Below are 24,193 nucleotides of genomic sequence, written 5' to 3'. Positions count from 1 at the left end.
TATAAGCAAGTGTGAGGCAGTTGGGATGAGAATCATCACCTTCAAATCTGAATAACTTATCAGTATCTGGAAAAGGGTGGAGTCTGCAAGTTGGGGATGAGATCCTGCCCCAAGTTGAGGCGTTTGAGTGGCTTGTCATTTTTATCACATTTGAGGGATGAATGTAGCTGGCGAATGAAAGGGGGGATGGTGCAACGTCTACAGTGATGTGGACTGTGTATATGTCTGGAATGTTGAAGAAGCTGACCCCAAAGGTGAATCTCTTGATTTACCAGTTCATCTGCATTCCCACCCTCACCTATCATCACGAGTTGCTGGCCGTGACAGAAAGAACAAGATCACGGATAGAAGCTGCCCTAAATGAGTTTCGTCCATAGGTTGGCAACGTTGGAGGGGCTAAAAATAGAGCTGCTGCGCTGCTGTATCAAAAGCAGCCACATGCGGTGGCTCAGTCACCAGGTTAAGGTGATTCCCTGGTGGGGTGTTTTGGGCATATCCCTGGGGATGACCCAAAACACACTTGAGAGAGGGCCTCACCTGGGGGCCTTTTGTTGTTACCCTATGTCAGAAACTAGTATGGACCCAACTGCACTGAGGTGACGCCATAGAAGTTAAAACAACGTACAAACATTTGAGATGACAATCCTTGACAGGCAGCGATAACCAAGTAGAGGCTGGAGTATTCGAATCGACAGTAAATTTGAGTTTGTGTCCAAAAGAGGTTTGTTCGCAGGGTTGTGGTTGAAGCATTCTTAAAACCAACCAAGGGTGACATGAGGTGAAGAGGGACTGGCTCAGGCAAACTGGTGTGCTGGAGAAGACACTAAAAGCAGAGAGCGGATTATTAGGTGCTCAATTATTGGCTAGGAAAATCAGATTCAAAATTCCAAGTCAGGTCCAAAGCCAGTCACTGATGGTGTAGTGGTACACTCGCCCGAGTTGTGTGCGGGCAGCGTGGGTTCGGTTCCCACTCAGTGACGGCGTCTATGTCTACCCTGTGACTGGCTGGCAACAGTTCAAGGCCGCCGCGCCGGATCATCACGTTGTCGTCGTGCGGTGGCAGAGTACCCATACGGGGAAACCAAGAATGATCCAAAAACCCGGCGTCCGAACCGAAACTCTGTTTCGCTCCCGGACCCACACTATGAATAGAGGTGTAGCCATACGAAACTTACTTAGGTCCAAAGCCCGTAATACAGTGTCTAGTTAAAAATCCAAATAAGACTTAAGGCAGGATGGACTTACAAAATAGGTCAGTGTCGTTAGAAAAGACAGATCCAAAAACAGGTTCAAGTTCGGGTAAGAATGGAAAGTGTGTATAATGCACGTGATAATCTTGCACTGAGGATAAGAGCAGAGTTGGTTTAATAGAGTAGGGAACAGGTATGGTCAAGTTAAGGCACAAGAATTTAGTTACAGGAACTTACTCTTCAAAATAAGTTTGGGCAGGAAATGAACAGAACATGACACAGTGGGTGTTTCTGTTTGTTTATTTATTTAATGACTTATAGGATACCATAGCTCAGATTTTGGCAAATACTTAATTGGGAAGTGACATCAAGTCGAAGTAAAATATATCCTCTCACTCAGTCTCAGTCATGTCTTTTTCAAAATAAGCCGTGAAGAGAAAGGGCAACAATTACAGCCAATTTCAAGAAGAACAGAAGATGTCATATTTTTTTAGTAAAGCAGCATGCCGACATGTCTTGAATGCACAGAGAAAGTTGCGGTGCTCAAGACTTCAGATGTCATTACTCAACTAGACATGCTAAGGAGTATGCAAAGTATCACGAGAGAGAGAGAGAGGACTGGCTCGCCAATCTTGTTCACATTCTGAAGCACCATTTATGTTCAGAACTGTTATTAATAAAGAATGTTGGATGAGTTGTGCTTTTTTTTTTTTTAATACGTTAACCCCCTTTTTTGTGGAATGTTTGATGTCGCCCAGATGCACCTCGACGCACCTCTCCAGCAGTCCCCAAATAAATTGAGTTTGAAACCCCTGTCTCAAAGCTGGCCTGAAAACATAACTAGATGTTGCCAAAATGCATGTTGCTCTTCTTGGTTTGTTTAAGTAAGAAACAAAAATCAAATATGACACGGAAGATATCCAGTCTTCCAGCCGCACTATATTATTATATTATATACAGTTTGTAGTCTGTGTGAGTTCATATCAGCGCATTTAAAAATATATTTTGGTGTGGTAATAATGAATACATTTTATTATGTTTAGTTGTTGTCATTGCCTCGTGACTGTTTGAAAGTATGTTACTGAAAACCGCAAGTTGCAAATCCAGCCTTTATTTGTTCAATCATGCTTGGTGGGCCGATTACTCACTATTTTTCACATTATTATGCAGTGCGGATGTAATTGCATTGTACGGCCAGGAATTTGTCATGTTATTGATCACTGGGATATGTTGACCAAAACATGCTCTTAAAATTTGTGGGAACTGATTACATTTGGGATTACAAAGGGTGCTGAGGACCAACACCCACAGTGGCACGGAAACAGTCTTTCAGATTGTTTTATATTATTTAAAAAATATCTCAGTACAAACAAATGCCCCTCGCCAAATTGAGGCATCCTTATCTTCCCTTAGAAAAAACTAAACAAAATGTATAAGTGTAATTGTCTCTGTTCATAGACCCTATTGTTCATTCACGGTCATTAGAGAGTGTTCTGATGAGCCCATTAACTACAAACAGCAGCAGGCATGGGAAAAATCTCTCAGATGAATCAAAGTGTGGTGAGTTACCGGGCGCTGGAAACGACTTCCCTGCATAGTATTACAGATGATCGTCCATTATGTTGAGACGGCTTCTTTAATGACGATCACCGTTTCAGCAGACTGACGTTGTTCCACAGTGTCGTGTGTGTCCATGTTTATTCTCTGCGGAACTACGAGACTTTTATGTCTCTCCCAGTTGACAAATTTCTCTGCACGATACCAAAAATGTGTTGTTTTACAAATAAAGGCTTCTTCCCTAGTAGACACCTCGCCCAATGTATATTTGTGGTTTGTTTCTCCATCTGTTTATTAGCTAGTAGACAACTTCCTGGTTAATTTACATAGAGTGCTATGATTCAGAAAGGTGCTTGGCCGCATCCACCAATGCCATTGTGATAATACGAATTAAAAACAAAATTGTGCATCTGCATCATTTCCATATCTTCTCACCAAAACATAAATGTCACAACGTGTTGTTCTTACTTTTACGTAAATGTAGGTGTTCTACTATTTCCTGTTTTGCTATGTCAAAATTGCTGCACATTGCTTCAGTCTTTTGGGGAATTACTGAATATTTAAAGGTTATTTTATGTTCTGTCCTCTTAGCTGCGTAGGGCCGACAATTTCTCATGTCTGTCGAGGCCCCTCCTTGCCTTGACATTATTTGCTAGATATTTTTCACCCCACCTTGGAAAATATTGATTTTGGGCTCCAATTAGCACCTCCTGGGAATGACGGGGGTGTTGTAGATGTGAGAGTCTGGCCTAGACAGACCATCCTGCCAAATCAGATGGAGGTGTGAAAGCTTTAAAAGAGATGGTGTTACCAAGACGAGATCAGAGTTGAAATAGAAATATCAATTAACTCAGCCCGAGCGAATAGATTAGAGAACAAGTGCTGTGTCAAAACATCTGTCTTGGTCTTGATGGACAATTAAATGAAGTCTTCATAAAGCTATTTTATTTTAATTTTACTGTATTATCTACCACTCCAGAACCTTGGGAAATGAGTTAGTGATTGGGTGAGTGAGTTAGTGATAAGCCCTTTTCATCTATCCAGCTTTGTTAGCTATAAAACAATATGCACCAGGAGGTTTTCTGTGGGGAAACAACATTTTAGGAGGCTAGCAAATGTTTTTATTAACAGGTGTTGCTGTGTTTCGTTTAAAAACATTGATTTCAAACAGACGTATCAAGCTAATTTTTACACTTTTAATCTAGTGCAGTGGTCCCCAACCTTTTCTCTTCCGGGGAGTGGTTCATACAAGACCAAAACCTTCACGGATCAAGAACCATTCAGCAACGAGGGTGTGGGGCGCAATGCTCCAACAATAAATGTGAATCCACAGGTTTTTGTTTCTACCAATATTGAATGGCTTTTTAGCCTAAGCAATGCAGTTAGCCACTGAGTATGATGCGCTCAAGGCACTTATATATGTTGACAAATCGGTTTGGAAGGCTCTGTTGACTCATTGGACAACAGCTCGCCATTTGGTGCGTAGGGATCACCTGTCACGATAAATCCATATTTCAAGTTGGTGTCCTGGTATTGTCTGTGAAATGCAACTTTCTTTTTCTTCTCGGGCAAAAGCTCTTGTCTTGAATCCTCTCTGGGACTTTTACCCACTGCAAATAAACATTCCAAATGTGTCTGTTTTTACACATTTTGCTATTTTTGTGTTTACAATTAACATTATGTCACTAATGGTGTAGTGGTACACTCGTCTGAGTTGTGTGCGGGCAGCGTGGGTTCAGTTCCCACTCAGTGACGGTGTCTATGTCTACCCTGTGACTGGCTGGCGACCAGTTCAGGGTGTAGTGCGCCTTTTGCCCGTAGTCAGCTGGGATAGGCTCTAGCACCCTCCCGCGACCCTGTACTGGATAAGTGGTGTCGATAATGACATGAGATGACAATTAACATTATATGACTGAGACAATTATCTTGAGATGCGTCGGGTTTAGATTGAGACTTTTTTCTCATCCTGATTGAGGTCATTCCAAATGAACATCCCTGGTCACCCGATTACGTGTGACGTATTTTTTCCAATCTTCCGTTTACATATGACACGCGGAGATCAATGTTAACATGTCCTGTGATCTATCAAGATGGAGTTCATTTTTGTATTTGCCACAGTAGTTATGAAAATTTTACCACTTTTATTAAAGCAATATATTGATTAAAACAAGTTGATTAAAACAATCTGGTCTGGTAACATTCTACCATTTTAAAGTGAATATTTCTATGCATTTGTGTTGTCAGCTTTTCTGCAGCTGATCTCTCATTTAGTGCTGGGGAGACATTCGATCCCTTTCTCTAGGCTGTCCTGTCTGTAGACATCTATGTAGATGAATTTAATTATTCACCGTATACACGTGAGACAGGAGACATGTTTATCTTTTTGGCTGGTAGCGCTGCTCTGACGCAACAAGAGTGCCAAGCGGCTCCGCCTGTTTTTTTTTTTAAACACCTGGGCGCAACCTTGCGCACAATTCAGTAGTGTCAATAAAACAATACAGTGGCAAACATCGCACTCAACATCGGACAAGACAGAGCATGTGCAGACCAGATGCAACTTGGCTATTATGAATAAACTGTTTACAATACAAGACAATACATCTTTATTTTTATATAGTGCTTTCACACTCGTTCAGATTGGCAAAAGGAACATAACACCGCAGTGAATCCAAATAAAATTCCAATCAGATTCAGACATTTCTTTCCAATTGAGGTGTTTATATGGAGACATTTTATTCCGTTTAGGCTTTCTGATTCATTCTAATTGGAATAAATGAATGCATGTAAACCCGCCCATTGGGTGGAACAGAAGTCTGGAGACTTTTTTGTCATTCTGATGGAAATCATTCCAAATGAAGCTTTCTCACTTGTTTACATGTGTCATGATCTTTTCCGATCCGTCGTCTACATGCACCACCATTACATCAGCCGTGTTAGAGTGTGACACGCGCTTATCGATGTAAACATCACGTGATTCATCAAAATGGAGTTTATTCATCAATTATTTTTATTTTTGATTGTTTTAACTATTTTATTAAAACAGCATATTGATAAAAACAAGTTTTCAATACTTTCAAAAAAAGGTCTCAAATCACAGACGAGCTAAGACCTAACCAATTCAAAGTGCATATGACGATGACATTTACGTCAAGACGGGCCACGCGCAGACTGCCTATTAGTTTGGAGAAAAAAGGAATATGATGCCCATTTGAATCAGACTAAAATTCCATTTGATTTTGGCTTTTTTATTGCGGTGTTTATAGGGCACATTTTCATTCCGTTTGGTCATTCAGCTCCTTTATAATCAGAATATGTAAATCCGGCTATAGAGAATCAAGTCATTTTTCAAAAGAAAACATTTTTTCAGCATCTGATAATAAATAAGCGGCCCAGTCCAAAGTGGCCATAACCCGGTATCAGTCTGCAGCCCATTGGTTGGGGACCACTGATGTAGTAAACCAATGCTGTCACTCGAAAGATAAAGTTTGAAGTTTTTATGAGAATGCATTTCTAATTTTTAACTTTATTTTTGGGAATGCTATTTTGGAACAAGTCAAGTTAAGGCAGTGGCTCATTTTACTGAGGGAAAAAAAAGGAAATGTTGATTTTATTTGTTTTTTCCATGCTATTACATTTTGTAAACCCTATCATGCTAACACTTGTTTTCGGGGATGGATGGACTAAAAATATCATTTTAAAATTGATGTATAAAATCCGAATGAAGAGATTTGTTGAGAGGTATATAGATGGTTAGCCTGTCTACTTGCAGCTGCTTCAGAATCAGAAATCAGAAATCCCTTTATTGTCATTGTACTCAAGTGTGCAACGAGATTAGAGAGCTCCCCTCTCCAGTGCAATACAACAATGATTCGATTAAATATATAAATTAGATACTTAAGAGAATAAATAGTGAGATGGAAAATAATACGAAATAGGATATATAAAAACACATCACATTGCTGTTCTGCAAGGTAAGGGTGGTCGTGTGTGTGTGTGAGAGTTTAGAATGGAGATGGCTCTTGGAAAGAAACTGTTTCTCAGTCTATTAGTCCTTGATTTGATGCACCTGTAGCGCCTGCCAGAGGGCATCAGGTCAAACAGGTGTGAGTTTGGGTGGGTATTGTCTTTGACGATATTGAGAGCCCTGCTGAGGCACCGGGCGGTGTAGATGTCCAACAGTGAGGGGAGAGGGCAGCCAATAATCCTTTGCGCTGTTTTGACCGTCCTCTGGAGCCTCACTCTGTCCGCCTCAGTGCAGCCGCTGTACCAGGTGGAGACCTGCTGACGTACTGCAGGCTCTCGATGGACGAGTGGTAGAAGGCCAGCAGCAGCTTCCTGTCCAGGTTGAATTTCCTGAGGACTCTCAGGAAGTGCCGACGCTGGTGGACCTTCGTTACCACTGCTGTGGTGTTGTGTGTCCAAGAAAGGTCATCGGAGATCTGTACTCCCAGGAACTTGAACGTGTGGACCCTCTCCACACACACGCCTTCGATGCAGAGGGGGGGCGGCGCCGTCTTGTTCCTCCTAAAGTCGATGACGACCTCCTTTGTTTTTGCAATGTTGAGTTGCAGTCTGTTGTCCTCGTACCAAGCCGTCAGTCTCTGCACCTCCTCTCTGTAGGCTGTCACCTTCCGAGATCAGACCGACCACTGTCGTATCGTCGGCAAACTTGACGATGGTGTTGTTACCGTGGGCCGGGCTGCAGTCGTAGGTGTAGAGGGTGTATAGGAGAGGGCTCAGCACGCATCCTTGAGGGGAACCGGTGCTCAGCATACGGGTGGAGGACGTGTAGGGGCCGAGCAACACAGTCTGGGGTCTGTTGGTCAGAAAGTCCTTAATCCAGATGCGTGTGAGGGCAGGGTGGCCGAGAATGTCCAGTTTGGCGACGAGGATGTCCGGGATGATTGTGTTGAATGCCGAGCTGTTGTCCACAAAGAGCATCCTGGCATAGCTCTGCTGTTGTTCCAGGTGGCCCAGCACAACATGCAGAGCAGTGTCGATGGCGTCCTCAGTGGATCTGTTAGCCTGGTATGCAAACTGGTAGGGGTCCAGAGTGGGAGAAAGGCAGTACCTAGCCATATGTGTAGCATGTAGCTTGCAATGAACAGTCAGTGTATCATCCATGCATCTGACTGACTTCCCAAATGGGAAAAGGAATACTGCACAAAAAAGTTTTCAATTTATATTTTTTTAATGATTCAGCATCAAAGTCCTGCAACGTGATGCAATGAAATTAAGGGAATTTAATTATTTTAGCCTGGGTGAGAGTAAGCCATGTATCCACTCGACTTCACAAAGGGGAATAATAATATTCTTCCCCAAAAAACCTTAGCTTTATGATGTTTTGAAGGTGTCAAGATTTTGCATCAAAGGCGTACAACTGTCTGCTGATGCACTGCTATGATTGGAGCTTAATTATTTCGTGAGTGAGAGAAATCCAACAGACTTTCCAAATGGGAATACTGTATAACTATACCACCAAAAGTCTGAGATTTATGATGTTTTAAATGTGTCAGGCGTTATATTAAAGCCTCACAATCTGATTCACTGAAATGGTTGGAGTTTAATTATTTCAGTCTGGGTGAGAGAAAGGTTCCACTAGCGGTTCTTTAGCCATATGGTCTGTGCCCGAGCATGTCAACTTGATTTCCATACAAATAGAATTCAATCTCACATGAGACACGCTGTCCTAAAAAGAGGTGTAAATTGGAGCCTGTGTCACACTCTAGGGCAACGTGACCTTCTCGTGCTCACAGCCCCAGCTGGCGGCTTGTACCTTCCTGAGCGCCAACAGCAGCTTCCTGACACTTCCGTCAGCAGTGGTGGGGGCGTCTGCCACTGTGGGCTTCTCAGCCCGCTTCCACTTCCGCACGTGGAACGCCGAAGGCCTGCTGCTGTCTGCGCCACTCGGCCCAAGGCCCCAGAGAACACGGCTACATATCCACAACGGCCGGCTGCAGCTGACCCTGCACGCCTCCGGGCGCAAGACAGAGGTCTCTCCAGGTGAGCGGAAAGGTGACACGCAAACAGAATTTAATCAGCTTGTAAAAGAGTGCTCTGGAAACAACATCAATTGCCGTACACTCGTTGCTGCCTTGAGGAGCGCATAGAGCAGAATGACAGAACAAATAACTCTTTGGCTGCCATCTCATTGGTTCTCCTGCAGATTACACAGTCAATGATGGATTGTGGCATTCCGTGACTCTGGAGACGAGCAATTTCCTCATCCGTCTGACTGTGGATAGCGAGCAGCCGTCTGAGATCGTACTGTCTGAGCCTCTGGAATCGAGAGGAAACCTTTACTTTGGAGGTTGGTGTGTATGATTCCCCACCCCCTTCATAGACCTTTTCAAAATATTTGTAAACAATACTGTCGACTCCACCAGATGAACCACCAGATACTCACCAAGAGATTTTGTTTATTCCGATTGCCTTAAAAAATAAAAATAAAGAATAAATAAAAAATGAATCCATCGGAACTTGTGGGTGAAGAGAATAGTCAAGAGGAAGTCATATATAATTGCACAGAGAAGATGGTCAGACTGCTGGATAACAAAACAAGTGGACCCAAGTAAAGCAATTCACTATTTCCTTTGGAAGTTTATTTAAAAGGAACCAAGCATTTTAGTAATAAAGTCCTTTTTCAAGGAAGGAGAACATCTCAGCAGCTGACCGTGGTAGAAAGCCGACTGAACAGGAAGTAACTGGCACATAGCTGAGCATTATAATGTGAAAACAGAGTTAGACACAAAAAGTAAGATCACTGGAGGTAAACTAGCCGAGGTGGGCATTTTCCAAAGTTTTGCTGGTGCGTCATCCGTTAGTCTGTGTCCACCTACAGCTGTTTTAACTCCCAAAACATTTAATTTAAAGTTGAAAATGGATTACCTTTACCAGAATCCTGGGTAAATAAAATCAAATCCATGTTTATAAATGTATTGTACAACTCCAAAATATTTTAAAATAAATAAATAAAATAAAACAAGTATAGTTGCGTTTGTGCGCACTAATTTCCATTCTCTGCAACTTCTTTCAGACTTCTGTTTAAATCATCGGTCGTGTGACTTTCGAGCAGCCGTGTCTGAATATCGTTGCATTTAATGTTCCACTCGGCAGTGATGTAAAGTGCCGTAACGGTCAGATAGCGCAGCGGGGGGCTAACAAACACGTTGCTAATTTGACTTGTTGTGCAAATCAGGAATTGCAGTATTGGTTTGTTGTACTTCCACCAACGTAGCTAGCATTGTGTGACACTTGCGACATACTATTGAAGTTGTAGTCCATGACACGCTTTCCATCTGGTGCATACTATACAAGAAAAAAAATTACTTCCAAACGCTAGACGTGAAATTTGGTGGAGGTTTTTCCACTTCAGGTATCCTTGTAGCCATGTCGCAAACGCGAGCGAGCTTCCCATGCAGCCTAGGCCAAAATGAATGTGGGAGTGGCAGTAACGTACAGTGAATGGGTCTGCGCTCGCCAATCCAGCATATAAAAAGGCGGAGTAGACAGCGCTGCTCCTCATCGTCTTAAAATTCTGCGTATTGTTCGATCCAGTGCGCACCGAACCGTGACCACTGTATCGAACGATTCAATACAGATACACGTATTGTTGCTCCCCTAATATATACAAACAAACATTGTAGTTTTGTGTTCCCATAGTAAAGTAAAGTGATGTTTTCTGGTTCCGCCTCCTGAGCCAATCACAGCCGGCCATTACAATCCCTGCAGATATCCTATTGAAATCAGGAACCCTCACTCTCATACATATATAGTCAGTGCAGTCCTTGTAAGTACCCCCTGCAAACAAACACACACGAGACAGGCAGGGTGTGTTTCTACCAGTCATCAGCGATTCATCTGTATTGTCACTCGTCAACAAAACAGGCTTCCGTCAGCGAAGGACTGACGGAATGATGGAATGCCCACCTCTGTAAACTAGTATGGGGACACATGGAGTACTACAAAACCTAATAGAATTTCTTGGCAGTGGTGAGTCTGAGCCAGGCTTTTCCAGAGCAGTTGACTTGCAGCTTCGTGAATGGTCGGCCAATCCCCTGTTACATGCCAACACTGCAGGGAGAAATAAAATAAAGAAAAAACATTACACAAGACCTGATCAAAATTGGAAATACCAAAATGCTGGCAAAATACAGACCGCAACAGACACACTCCAAACTGAAAACCTCTATCATCTTTTAGGTCAGTGTTTCTCAATTATTTACTGTCTCACTCCCCCTACCAAGAAGAAAACAATTCGCGCCCCCCCACCACCATTTCTTTTTACATTTCGTACAAACATCGAAGCAATTCATTTTAGCGCTGAGCGCGCTTAGCGCCGCCTTGCTCGCCTCCTCGTTTAGAACGCTACTTGTTTGCGGAGTCGTTTATTTGCATCACATAGCTTGTTGCTTCTGCTGCGCGCAGACTTACATATAGTTCAAATAAAGTCCGTTCTGCTGCGGCGCAAGATAGCTTGGCGCGGTGCATTTAAGTAGCGGCGAAATAAATGACTTCTGGGTCAACGAGCAACAGGGTGACGCTTTTTTTTTTATCAGTACTGCGTGACAGGGGGACGTTTTTTTTTTTTTTTTTTATCAGTTCTGCGTGAAAGGGCGACACTTTTTTTTAAACCAGTACTGCGTGAACTAGGGGCACAAACAGCTTTTTCGGTCCCAAAACTATGCAAAAAAACATGTTCCCCAGGGTCCCACGCGCCCCACTATTTGAGAATCACTGTTTTAGGTACATATAAAATGTTTGGTTGGGTTGTTATTGATCAAAACTTAACCACTAACCTAGCTAATGTCAGCTCTATGGTGCATTATCTGTTTTACCATGAAAAGAGAATTTGTGCCATTAATCGCAAGCTACAGAAAAATGAATTAGCCAGTTCCTCTATGATCATGTTAATTACAGTGTTTCAATTTCTATTTTTTAATCGACTTTCCTGTTGAAATGTTAATTACAGTCTCCCTTCCAAACAATTTAGTAATTTACCTTCTATTACATCGAGAGGTATGTTCATCTGACATTCAACACATTCAAACTAACATAGTAAAGAAGGCTAAAATCATTCAAGCCATTTACCCTCTTCCCCATCCCCTTTGTCAAATGCCAGAGCAAGTTTTGTTTTTTCTTCTACTGCCACCTAGAAGTAGAAATAAGATCTTAAACCCAAACCCAAACCCGACCCAGTCCCAAATTCGGGCCGGTTCAGGGCCAAAATATTAATTATTACATTTGGGTTAGGTTGTACTCTTACTACCCTCTTAGGTTATTTATTTTTTTCTTTCTTCATAAATATATTTTTGTATATTATTTATTCTAAAATGGAGGGAGGAATACTTGTTCCAAAATAAATAATTTGGATAATTCAGATGCTCTGTATGGTAATTGTTATTTAACGACTGAACACAATGAAGCCTAGAGACCTGCTCATGCTGCTGTTCCTCTCCTTGTCAGAAAGGTGCCTCAATGTGCGCATAATATCACACACAGAAATATCTTTAACAGCGTTATTTCATTGTGTAAATGCATTTAGAATGATCATAAAAATATGTACCTAGCTTGTTTTAACATTAAGAGAACTTGCGTTTTCTTAGAAGAAATTAAAATAATTGTCAAATGGGCTGCTGCATTTTGCCAATGAAATAATCCATGAATTATCATAACTGATGGAACCAACACACAAACTATATATATATATATATATATATATATATATATATATATATAAATATATATATATATTATATGAAATATAAAAATGTTTAGTGAATATGCATCTCAGAGTCTTGTTCAACTGGGAGAATTCTTTACAAAAGACAGGCTTTAATTTGTCATCATCATGCACAGGTATCGTCACAAATGTGATCACACAAATCGCAAAAAGTCCCTTTTCCTGGAGCGGTGCTCTGTCCGGGTCTGGCTTTTGCATCCCCTCCCTTTCCTCCTCCTCCTGAGTCCTTACAAATAGAATAAAAATTTTGGGTTTGTTTCGGGGTTGGGCCTGCAAATCGAGTTAATTGCTCGGGCTCGGGCAGGTTCAGTCTTTCATACCTGCGGGCCTGGGTCTGGTCGGACTGGATTTTTTTAGGCCCAATCCTACCCAGAAGTAAATGTGAGATCATCAATCAATCTCTCTATAACTTGTAAAACTCAAAGATGACATGGTGTCATTTCCTCCCAGGATGTCCCACTGCTGACTGCCCGTCTACGGCCTTCCAGGGCTGCATGCAGCTTATCTCCATTAACGGCCAGTCAGTGAACCTCAGCCACGTGCAGCAAGGCCTGCTGGGAAACTTTAACCACCTTCACTTTGACACCTGCGCCATCACAGACAGGTAGATGGTAGTTTTGATGTCATGATTTCTCAAATAATGACCTCCACTCTCATTAATGCCGGTCCGCTTAGAACAAATACCACAATCCAAATAGGCAGCTCCTTCTTTTCCCATCCATCCATTATCTGTACCGCTTCTCCTCACTAGGGTCTCTGGAGCCTATCCCTGCTATCTTTGGGCAGCAGGCGGGGCACGCCCTCTACTGGTTGCCAGCCAATCGCAGGGCACACGTAGGCAAACAACCATCTGCGCTCACACTCATACCTAGGGGAAATCTAGAGTGTCCAATCAACCTGTTTATGGAATGTGGGATAAAACCAGAGTACCCAGAGATAACCCACGCAGTCACGGGGAGAACATGCATACAACACACAGGAAGGCTGCAGCCGGAATCGAACCCACGACCTCCGTGTTGTGAGGCCATCGTGCTAACCAGTCGGGCCAACGTGGCATGCTCTTTTCCCTGTAAGAAAGTGAAAACAGGTCTTTAGTGTAATGACTGTTCATTGCTAAACCCGTTTTCACTCAGCTCGAGACAAAAGCACCTACTGAGGGACAGTCCCTCAAATGAACATAATGTTCCCACATTTTGCATATGAGTTAAATGAACAATATTGCAGATGGTCTGACCTAGCATTCCATTAGACTACGGTGTGTGGTTGTGCCACAATGCGTATTATGTCCTGGGGAGTTTACGGTTTCCATGTATTTTTATTCAATAATTTAGTATTTCAACTTAAGGCATGCATATTTTCCAAGTCAAAGTGTAATCTATTGAATAGAATGGAAACTGGAGTGTTTATCTCTGTGATTGAGCTCATTTGACTATGTGCCTACAGTATTTTTCCTTCATTTTACAGCTTTCTTCAGGCTTATAATTATCTGAAATGGTGTTACAGCTAAGGTCATGATGCTAAATGGTGCTTTGGCATATACCTGACAGCCTGTGAATACCAGTGGTGGGAAGTGTATTTGGTACCTGATCCTTCAGTAGGGATTTTCCTGACTTAATCCACCTTGAAATATCACGTGAATATAAAAACCATCAGTCCCTTTCAAAATGCAATATAACCGCACACGTTTGTGTCACATACATTATTAGGAGCAATTCAGAATCAAGGTTTTTCTAATAACATGACAGAAATACAATCAAATAAAAATGCATCATATTTGACCAAAATAGTTGATTAATGTGTGCAGATCGCTTCAGGCATGTTTTGCTAGTCAAAGTTGGCTGGAAGTGTTGCTCTGACCACTCACATGATGAAAAAATGGCCCTCATGTGAAATTGGTAACATATCTTGTATTGCTATCATAAACTGTTGTGCGACAACATCAACACTACACCTCCCAAAATCATGTCCAATTGTTAATTAGATTCACTGAAAACTGGCTAATTTAATTTGATGCTACAGACATTAATGTCACCACCGCCAGTGGTACCCATCAAACCCCATGACGCCAAGCAGTGTCAGTTCCCCCTAAATTAGTTACTTCACCCACACTATTGCCCCCGATTCCTGCAGTGTAGCCTTTTCGTGCCAAACTTCATGATTTTTTTTAAATCTGTGTAAATCTTTCAGTCATTAACAGTGTGAAAAAAGCTAAAAAATACAGACAGGATAGCAGTGGCGGGCTGTGCATTACACACGTAGGCCTTCAGTGAAGTCCTAAGTAGTCCGACTTAAATAAATCCCCCTCATAATATCTTCATTTATGACACCACAATTTGAGAAATAATCGCACTTATTCACTACTGAGTGAGTGTTGGACGACAGCTTCTCTTAAACGGTCTGTCTTGAAAATGGCCTTGCAAGTGTATCTGCAGTTAAATCCACACTTTTCCCTCCTTCGGCCATTGTGGTTTAAAAAAAAAAAGAATATATTTTAGATTTTCAAACGTTCGCTAGTTACAACTTTCTGGTGTGTTGATTTTGCATAGCACTGCCCCCTCATAAGTGAGTATCCAATCACAAGACGCGTTCATCACCTTCAACGTAAGGCCAGCGAGAAGGCCTTACTGTGATCGTGATCTGATTGGCTCTCACAAGTGTCTATCAACTGTAAAAGCCCCTCACTCACACAAAACAGACACCCGCACGACTGTATCTGAAGACATCGGACGAATAGTACGTGGAACTGGTATTATGAAATCTTCCTGGCAACACGAGCTAGCTGAATTCTGATTGGATGAAAACTCCAAACTAAAAATTCAACACTAGGATATAATATGGCAACAATGTGAAGAATGTGATCATGGTTTCTTGATTAGGAGAGAGAGTCTTGAATATAGTCACCTCGCTTCTTACAGTACTGTACATATAATCTATACATACTTGGTTATGCCAAATGACCTGACTTTCAAACTTGGTCTAACAATCGGTGTTTCCACTCCAATGTGCGAGAATGGATTTTCCACTTTAAGAAATATGTTTTCTAATCAGCTGCTCACAGTACTCCACAAAATAAATCATGGTTGATTCAGATTGCATTTGAGAGAGACCTAATCCCAAAATGCACGAACACAAGTTAATCTATGTGTTAAATTACCTTAAAATGCCCATCTTTTCGTACATATTATTAATTCTTAATGTTGAACATGTGGGCGTGTGTTCCGTTTTCCCTACGGAAAGGGTTGACGACGGTGATTTTGGAAATTACTCAAGCAACTCTTCCACTGTTCCTCTTTTTTATTTGCAGAGCAGCAGTGGCAGCATCAGCAGTAGGTAATAACCTAAACAGTTAAATACACAGGGTTAGTTTTTATTCAAAATGTTTTTTTTGCCAAGATGGCGGCGCGCATAGACGCTGCGGCTAACGGCTCTCCCTCCCCTCTAATCTCGTTGCACACTTGAGTACAATGACAATAAAGGGATTTCTGATTCTGATTCTGAAAATAACATTCAAGGTTCACATGATTCCTCCTCCACCACCACCACCGCCACGCAATCACCTGAGTCTCCGCCCATAACCCGACATTTAAAGGGACCGTTTGGTCAAATAAGCCCAAACGCAACACCTCCCACTTAAGTTCTTGGCCTAAGACCCAAGGGACTTACCACGATCACACAAAATCTCCCAAGTGGCCTCTCAGTTCACTTCACATTTTCTTTCATAACAAAAGTTTTTTTTTTTTTTTAATCCCCCCACCCGCAAAGTCAAGTGTCGTTGCCTAGGAATGTGGTGTATGGCATGGCGCATGTTCTTGTATACACGTGTTTGCGAAATCATCCAGGAAATGTGATCGGCTGAGGAGGTAGATCTTGGTCCTCTGCAGGAAGAAGGACCACCAGCCTTCTCACATCTCGTTTGTGTGTGGGGGTGGGTGTGTGTGTGTGTGTGTGTGTGTGTGCCCGCGCATTTTCATGCTTGTGCATGTTTTGGTTCAAAACCCAACTGAGATGTATCAAACCTTTTTTTCACTCATTATTGTCTATGGAGGACTTCATACTTTCAATCTCGATGAGAAATAATGTTGCAAGGCTTCCGCAGAGAAAGAAAGCAGTAGGGTTCTGACACTTCTCAGGGGGTATAAGTGTCCAGTAGATTTGACAAATTTGCCTTCAAGCTGTTCTCAACACTTACATTGGGTATTAGTGTATGTAAAATTAACGATCAAGTGGGCGAAGAACTCGGGGATATGGAAGAAAATCTATCACAGTATAGGCTATTTTTTTTATCACAATGTTCATAGTTTCTGTTATTTCAGGGCTCCAGACTAACCTGAAATTAGAGAAGAAGATTTAGGCTCACACACTGTAAATATTCAACCGAGCCATTTTCACTATATTACTGATAAATAGACTAAAGTGTGGACCAGATGTTTGTCAAAAACAAAAATATTCAAGAATAGTAATTATATATTAAAGAAATAAAACCAGCAACTTTGCTGATTTCACTGGCACGAGTGGATCAAGATTGTAGTTGCACTGTATAAATTCTTGGGGGCAAAATGCCACCATTTAGGGATTATCTGGAGCCCAGTATTCAATAAAAATAAAAATAAAACATTGGTCTAATTTTATTTTGAAGTGACAATAAACAGACCTGTATCAAATTAGAAATGTATCCAGAAGTGCTGCTATATAAAATTATCAAACATAAACAGAAGAGGTAGAGTAGCCTACATATTTTTGTACAAAGTAGTCAATCGAAATAAGGGGCATAAAAATAATGTTTCGTGAAGATCTCAAAATTCAACGTAAAAACTCTGGACTGTTTTGTGTAAACAAATCACATTAGTGATGTGTTCAATATACAATATCCGTGCATCCATTTTCGAACCGTTTATCCTCAATATTAGTATACTTTTAATCTGATAGGTCACTCCATACCACGTACACCTTAACATGATCCATCACAGGTCCTGTTCTTTTCTGTAATTTTCTCTCCAGACACTTATTGGTTGCCTGCTATTTTACTATTCAACGCGGTTCCAGCCAAACCTCTGTGAAAAGTTTATTTGATCATCCAAGCATTCAAAAACTGTGTTTCTTAACATTAGCTTGGCTTAGCATTTAGCGTGGATTTTTCTTCTTTTTAGCATGCTTCTCCGTCTTTCCCTCTGTTAAATATGTAAGTCCTTTGTGAGAATTATACTTGCAAGAAGTGTATCTCAGTCACTGCGACAAAGGCTATGTTTACAGACTTGGGGGCGAAACAGCAAAACATTTAGCCGCAGTAATCGCAGGCAGAAGCTGATTGCTAACTTGCTGCTGTGGTGTAAGTAGCGCCAATCTCGTCTCGATCGGGCGCCTACCTCAGAGTAGGTGACAGAAGTGCCAAATAGCTCGCTTGTTCGTCCCAGCGAACCTTTAACGGAGCAATGTCTGCCTTTCAATTATCAGAAACACTTAAAAATCTGTGAATCTCTGTTTTGGTATTCATTGTTTGTTGATGAGGCGCAAAATGTTCATTTAGAGTTGCATACTACTGTGGAAATTGAGACTTAGTTCTAGTTTAAAGGAGTTATAATCTTTGTGATATATATATATATATATATATATATATATATATATATATATATATAAATAAATTAGTGCATATATATATAAAAATTCCATGATCACATTTTTCAACTACTATTTTTTGTGAAGCTTATAACAGATATTTACCTGAATAATATCTTGGAATTGATGCAAAATCACCAAATATGAAGAATATTTAATTCAAAGACTGTTCGAATAGCTTTCTTGGATTCTTGAATACGATCTAAATGGAGACGTCTTTGCAGACATTTATTTTAGAAACATTTCTCAAAACTGCCCACAAGCGCCAGACTCCAGCAGTGTTGGTTTGCAAGGCCCTGTGGTAACTTACACACAGTGTTTTGTTCTGAGACGTGCTAAAGACAGCTAATATGGCACAATATTTGCGAAGTATGCAAATTCGTTTTTAAGTAAATCAAACGGAGTTAACTGTGTTAAAATATTTAACTGAGTTAATTTTTTGGGATTAACCACCTGAGTTAATGCTTTAATTTTGACAGCCCTAATATATTTATATATATATTTATTATTTTATATATATATATAAATTTATTATTTTATATATATACATGACATTCCCCCCCCCCTTGCGGACGCCTCCTGGCGGACTACCGGGCTTGCCCGGGTGACTGATGTGAAAAGTCTCGATAAGAGTGGGGTCCATGATCCAGGAGCGGGGGATCCGCTGGCGCTCCTCCGGTCCGTAGCCTTCCCAGTCGACCAGGTACTGCACACCCCTGCCCCTGCGCCTAGAGTCCAGGATTTCCCGCACTGTGTACACCGGACCTCCCTCGATGATCCTCGGCGGTGGAGGTGGGGCGGATGGAGTAAGCCGTGGGCATGAGGAAATGGGTTTGAGGAGGGACACGTGGAAGACGGGGTGGACCTTCATGGTTGCGGGGAGCTTGAGCTTGACCGCCACCGGGTTGATGATGGTCTCGACCTCGAACGGCCCCAGGAAGCGTGGGCCCAGCTTGCGTGAGGAGCCTGCGAGATTGAGATCGCGGGTTGAGAGCCATACCTTGTCGCCTGGGTGGTAGGTCGGGGCCGGTCGGCGACGGCGATCAGCAATCTGCCGGTTGCGTTCGGCGGTGCGGGACAAGGCCGCTCGGGCCTCCCGCCAGACGTGGAGGTCGCGCTTGAGGTGCAGCTGGACGGAGGGTACCTCGACCATCCCCTCCTGGGATGGGAAGAGCGGCGGCTGGTAGCCGTATGCCGCCATGAAGGGCGACTGTCCCGTGGCCGACGACACCAGCGTATTGTGGGCGTATTCCACCCAGGACAAGTGGTCAGACCAAGACGACGGGCGGTCGCCGCACACGCACCGTAGGGTGGCCTCTAGGTCCTGGTTGGCCCTCTCGGACTGGCCGTTCGACTGGGGGTGGTATCCGTAGGACAGGCTTGACGTGGCCCCCAGCGCACGGCAGAAAAGCTTGCACACCCGCGAGACGAATTGCGGACCTCGGTCCGACACTAGGTCGGCAGGAATCCCGTGAAGCCTGAACACATCCAACATAAGCAGTTTAGCAGTCTCAAGAGCAGATGGGAGTTTCTGCAGGGCGACAAAATGAGCGGACTTGGAGAAACGATCGACGATGGTGAGAATGACAGAGTTGCCCCTTGAGGCGGGCAGACCGGTCACAAAGTCCAGGGCGATGTGTGACCACGGTCGGGTAGGAATGGGTAACGGGTGAAGTAACTTTGACATAGTCTTGGACAACTTTCTTTAAGTCGGGCCACCAGAAGCGTTGGGCGACGAGGCCGAGGGTGCTGTGAATTCCGGGGTGACAGGCCACCCGTGAGGAGTGTCCCCACTTCAGCACCTCCGCGCGGAACTGGGCCGGCACGAACAGCCGCCCCGCTGGGCACCCGGACGGTTCGCCCTCGTCCTCCTGTGCCCGCTGAATGCGCTGCTCGATCTCCCAGCACAGGGATCCCAGCAGGCGGTGGTCAGGGACGACGCTGTCCGGCTCAGGCTCCTCCTCTACGGGATCGTGGACTCTGGACAGGGCATCGGACTTGACGATCTGGGAGCAGGGTCGGTAGGTCAAAACGTAGTCATAGCGGCTGAGAAGCAGGGACCACCGTGCCAGGCGTGGGCTAAGTCTTTTGACGGATCGTATGTACGACAGGTTCTTGTGGTCGGTGTACACGGTGAACGGATGAGCTGCGCCCTCCAGCCAGTGCCGCCATTCCTGGAGGGCGAGAACGACGGCCAGGAGCTCCCGGTTCCCCACGTCGTAGTTGGCCTCTGCAGGGGTGAGGCGGCGAGAGAAGACGGCGCAGGGATGGAGCTTCTGGTCGACCGGGGAACGCTGGGACAGCACCGCCCCCACTCCCGAATCAGAAGCGTCCACTTCTACGATGAAGGGGAGATCGGTGTTAACATGGCGTAACACGGGGGGTTAGTGAAAGCCCTTTTGAGAGCCGAAAACGCCTTCTCGGCCTCCCGATCCCATGCGAAGCGTATCTTGGTGGATGTGAGGCGAGTGAGGGCTAGCGCTCGGCGACTATAGTCCTGAATGAAACGTCGGTAAAAGTTCGCAAACCCGAGAAATCGCGGTAACTGTTTGCGGTTTATGGGTGTCGGCCAATCCACCACGGCGCTTATCTTGGCTGGGTTGGCCTTAAGCTGTCCCTCCTCTACTATGAAACCCAAAAATTGGACCGAGCGTGCGTGAAACTCGCACTTCTCCGCTTTAACATATAGGCGATTCTGGAGAAGGCGCTGCAGAACGGCCCGAACGTGCTGCTGGTGCTCCTCGATGGAGCGCGAGAAAATCAGTATATCGTCGAGGTATACAAAGCACGAGATGTTTAGCATGTCGCGGAGCACGTCGTTAATCAGATTTTGGAACACCGCAGGAGCGTTAGTCAACCCAAAAGGCATGACCCGGTACTCGAAATGCCCTATGGGGGTCTTGAACGCGGTCTTCCACTCGTCCCCCTCCCGAATGCGCACTAGGTGATAGGCACTGCGCAGATCTAATTTGGTGAAAACGGTGGCGGACTGCAACGGGGCGAAAGCGGAGTCGAGCAGCGGAAGAGGGTAACGGTTCTTGACAGTGATGTCGTTTAACCCCTTGTAGTCTACGCATGGACGTAACGTCTTATCTTTCTTCGGCACAAAGAAGAACCCCGAACCTACCGGAGACTTGGACGGCCTAATCAGCCCCGCCGCGAGGGACTCTGAGATATACTCCTTCATGGCTGCTTGCTCCGGCTGAGACAGCTTGTATAGGCGCGCCGACGGGAGGGGCGCGCCGGGCACCAAATCTATGGCGCAATCGTACGGACGGTGGGGAGGCAAGGACTGAGCCCTGTCCTTACTGAAAACCCCCCTGAGGTCGTGGTAGACCCGGGGCACATTATTTAGACAGATCACCTCGGGGGTTGAGGAACGGGGACTCGGCCCCTCGTCCGCCGCGCGTAAACAATGGGCGTGACAGTGGGAACTCCAGTTGTCGATCGACAACCTGTCCCAATCTATTACGGGCTGGTGGCACCGTAACCAGGGAAGACCCAGAACGATAGGCGCAGCTCTGGAAGGCATAACAAAAAACGCCCGTCTCTCAACATGGTTGCCTAATAGTCTTAGCGTGAGAGGTGGGGTCACCTGCCTGATCTCTGCCAGGAGCCGTCCGTCGAGGTCACAAACCCTCTTGGGCTTCGCGAGAGTGTCGACCAACTTGCTTGGCGACCAACCCGGGGTCAATAAAACAGTCGTCGGCGCCGGAGTCCACTAAGTACTGGATGCTGATCCGGGCGCTCGGACCGATTACCTCTCCACTCAGCTCAAGTATCTTAGCCCCCTCGGCCCCCAGGTCCCCGAGATCAGCAGGCGGGTCGTCGACGACCTCCTCGCGAGAGGAGGGAGGCTCGGGTGGAACGGCGGGTGACTTACAGAGTTCGTTGGGAGTTGCTTGAGGGCACCCGCGTGGAGAACGTGCCGGGCAGGAGGACGCGCGGTGGCCAGATTCGCCACAGTAGAAGCAGGCCCCTGAACGCAGGCGTCTCTGGCGTTCCGTCGAATCCAGCTGGCCCCCTCCCAGCTGCATCGGCTCGTCGGTAGGGCGGAAGGTGGCGACCGGCTGACGCGCTGACTCGGTGCGTGGCTGCTCCGCTCCCCTTTCCCGGCGCCTCTCTCGCAGGCGATTGTCCAGGCGGATTGCCAGGGTGATGAGCTCCTCCAGGGAAGAGGCGTCCTCGCGAACGGCGAGCTCGTCCTTCATGACCGTACTGAGTCCGCGGCGGAACAAAGTCTGTAAGGCACAATCATTAAATCCTCTCTCCGCCGCGCAAATGCGGAAAGCGATCGAGTAGTCGGCCACGGATCGGCTGCCCTGAGTGCAGTCGAGGAGTTCCCCCCCCGCCGCCCTCCCCTGAACCGGGTGGTGGAACACCCGCTGGAATTCCTCCAGGAACGAGGGAAAGGAGGAATGAAGGTCGGAACGGGTGTTGCTCACGGCCACGGCCCAGGCGCTGGCTTGGCCAGTCAACAGGCTCATCATGAAGGCCACCTTGGCGCTGTCATGAGCATAGGTAAGTGGTTGCTGATCGAAGATCAGACGGCACTGGTGAATGAATTGCGCGCAGGTGCCGGGCTCCCCTCTGTAGCGAGGGGGATGCGGTAAATTTGGCTCCCATCCGTAAAAAGCGGTTGGGAAGGCTCCGGTCGCGGCAGCCGTCGGTTCGGGTGTCCCGACGGTCCGCGGCAGGAGACTGCCAAGGTGGGCGTTGAGAGTCTCCAGGCGGTGGGCCAGCTGGCCGACGGCGCTGCGGAGCTCCCCAAGTTCCGCCGACTGCTGTCCCACCATCTGTCCTTGACTGGCCAAGGCTCTGTGAACTCTCGCCGCGTCCGCAGAGTCCATGTTGGTCGGATTATTCTGTAAGTGGCTGCTTTTCCAGCCGCGACTGGAAAAGCAGCGATGATGGAACTCTTCAAACGCGGACACGGGAGATGGAGTGCTTAACAGGAAATGTATTATTACAAAAATACTTAAAGAACAAAAGGGCGCGGAGCCGACAAAGTCCAACATAAATCGCTGGAGGGAAAATCCGCTCCAGGAAGAAAACAACAACGGGAACGAAAAACGCTTGCCAATGCAAGGGAAAAGAACATGAAACGAAATCGCTTGCCGCGAAAGGGCAAGGGGAAACAAATGAACCGAGCAAAGGAATCCGACAAGTACAAGGCGTGAGGCGTAGTCGATGGGCGAAGCAATGGTCATAACAAATGGGAATCGAGAAAACGAGGAATCAATACAAAACACAGACGTGGTACGTGGCGTGAGCAATGGGAAGGAATAATCCGACGCTGAGGAGTCAGCGTCGGTCGTTTAAATACACAAGGAATCAAGGCTTAACATGAAACAGCTGTGTGGCCGGTGGGCGTCTCTGCGGCCGTGAAAACATGACATGACGAGAGTGCCGGGAGGCACGCCCACGCGCCAGCTGAGAAAACATAAACAAAGGCACGTGGCATGACGGGAACGGATCATGACAAGGGGACTGACCAATAGAATATATTCGTGAGAAGATATTAGCTTGGTGAAATTCGGTCACAAGAGATTTCCGCAGGACATCCACGAAATATTACAATTTTGAAATGTGAGTCAGTGCTTCTCATAGTGGTGAATACAGACAAATGCTTAGGATGTTAAAATAACTGTGGATTCAAACAAATGGCACATTACAATATGGCAGCAAAAGTGTGCCAAGTACAGTGTGGAAGTCTACTGGCGACACACTCCCCGATGGCAGCGGCAAGTGCAGTGACAGGAACATCCAATTAAGCGGCAACAAAAAAACGGGTGACTGTCTTCCCTGGCAGAGGTCTATGCTAACGAGCTTGCAACTCGCCGCCCGGCGTGCGGTGCGCCATCCCTCATTAGCTCGCTCAGCTGCAGGGCTGTTGAAACAGGTGCGACGGGCCGACCACCTTTCATGAAGGTCCGGATGTGGCTGGCACTATCCGTAAAGCTGCTGTTTTTCCTCCTCGTTAACTCCCTGGGGAATGTTACTGCTTTCCAGCTTCTTCCCTTTGGACACGGTGACTACCAACAGATATTGTATAAATGCACGTATACTTATTTTTAAATCCCCTTTGCTC

The 24,193-nt window shown here is 45.1% G+C and overlaps 1 protein-coding gene across 2 annotated transcripts in view; it reads left to right on the top strand.

Moving 5' to 3' along the window:
• LOC148323134 (contactin-associated protein-like 5) overlaps positions 1-24,193 on the top strand; it is a 168,410-nt gene that overhangs the window by 84,357 nt on the left and 59,860 nt on the right. For both annotated transcript variants that reach the window (XM_088314685.1, XM_088314686.1), the window contains 3 exons: positions 8,477-8,750; positions 8,914-9,057; positions 12,940-13,093. In XM_088314685.1, coding sequence (XP_088170811.1) covers positions 8,477-8,750; positions 8,914-9,057; positions 12,940-13,093 — 572 coding nt within the window. The remainder of the gene's footprint in view (positions 1-8,476; positions 8,751-8,913; positions 9,058-12,939; positions 13,094-24,193) is intronic.

The sequence above is a fragment of the Idiotropiscis lumnitzeri genome, chromosome 14 (assembly GCF_059441095.1).
Source record: "Idiotropiscis lumnitzeri isolate Australia: NSW breed Sydney's pygmy pipehorse chromosome 14, RoL_Ilum_1.0, whole genome shotgun sequence".
Taxonomy (NCBI): Eukaryota; Metazoa; Chordata; class Actinopteri; order Syngnathiformes; family Syngnathidae; genus Idiotropiscis; species Idiotropiscis lumnitzeri.
This window is presented reverse-complemented; position numbering and strand designations above follow the sequence as displayed.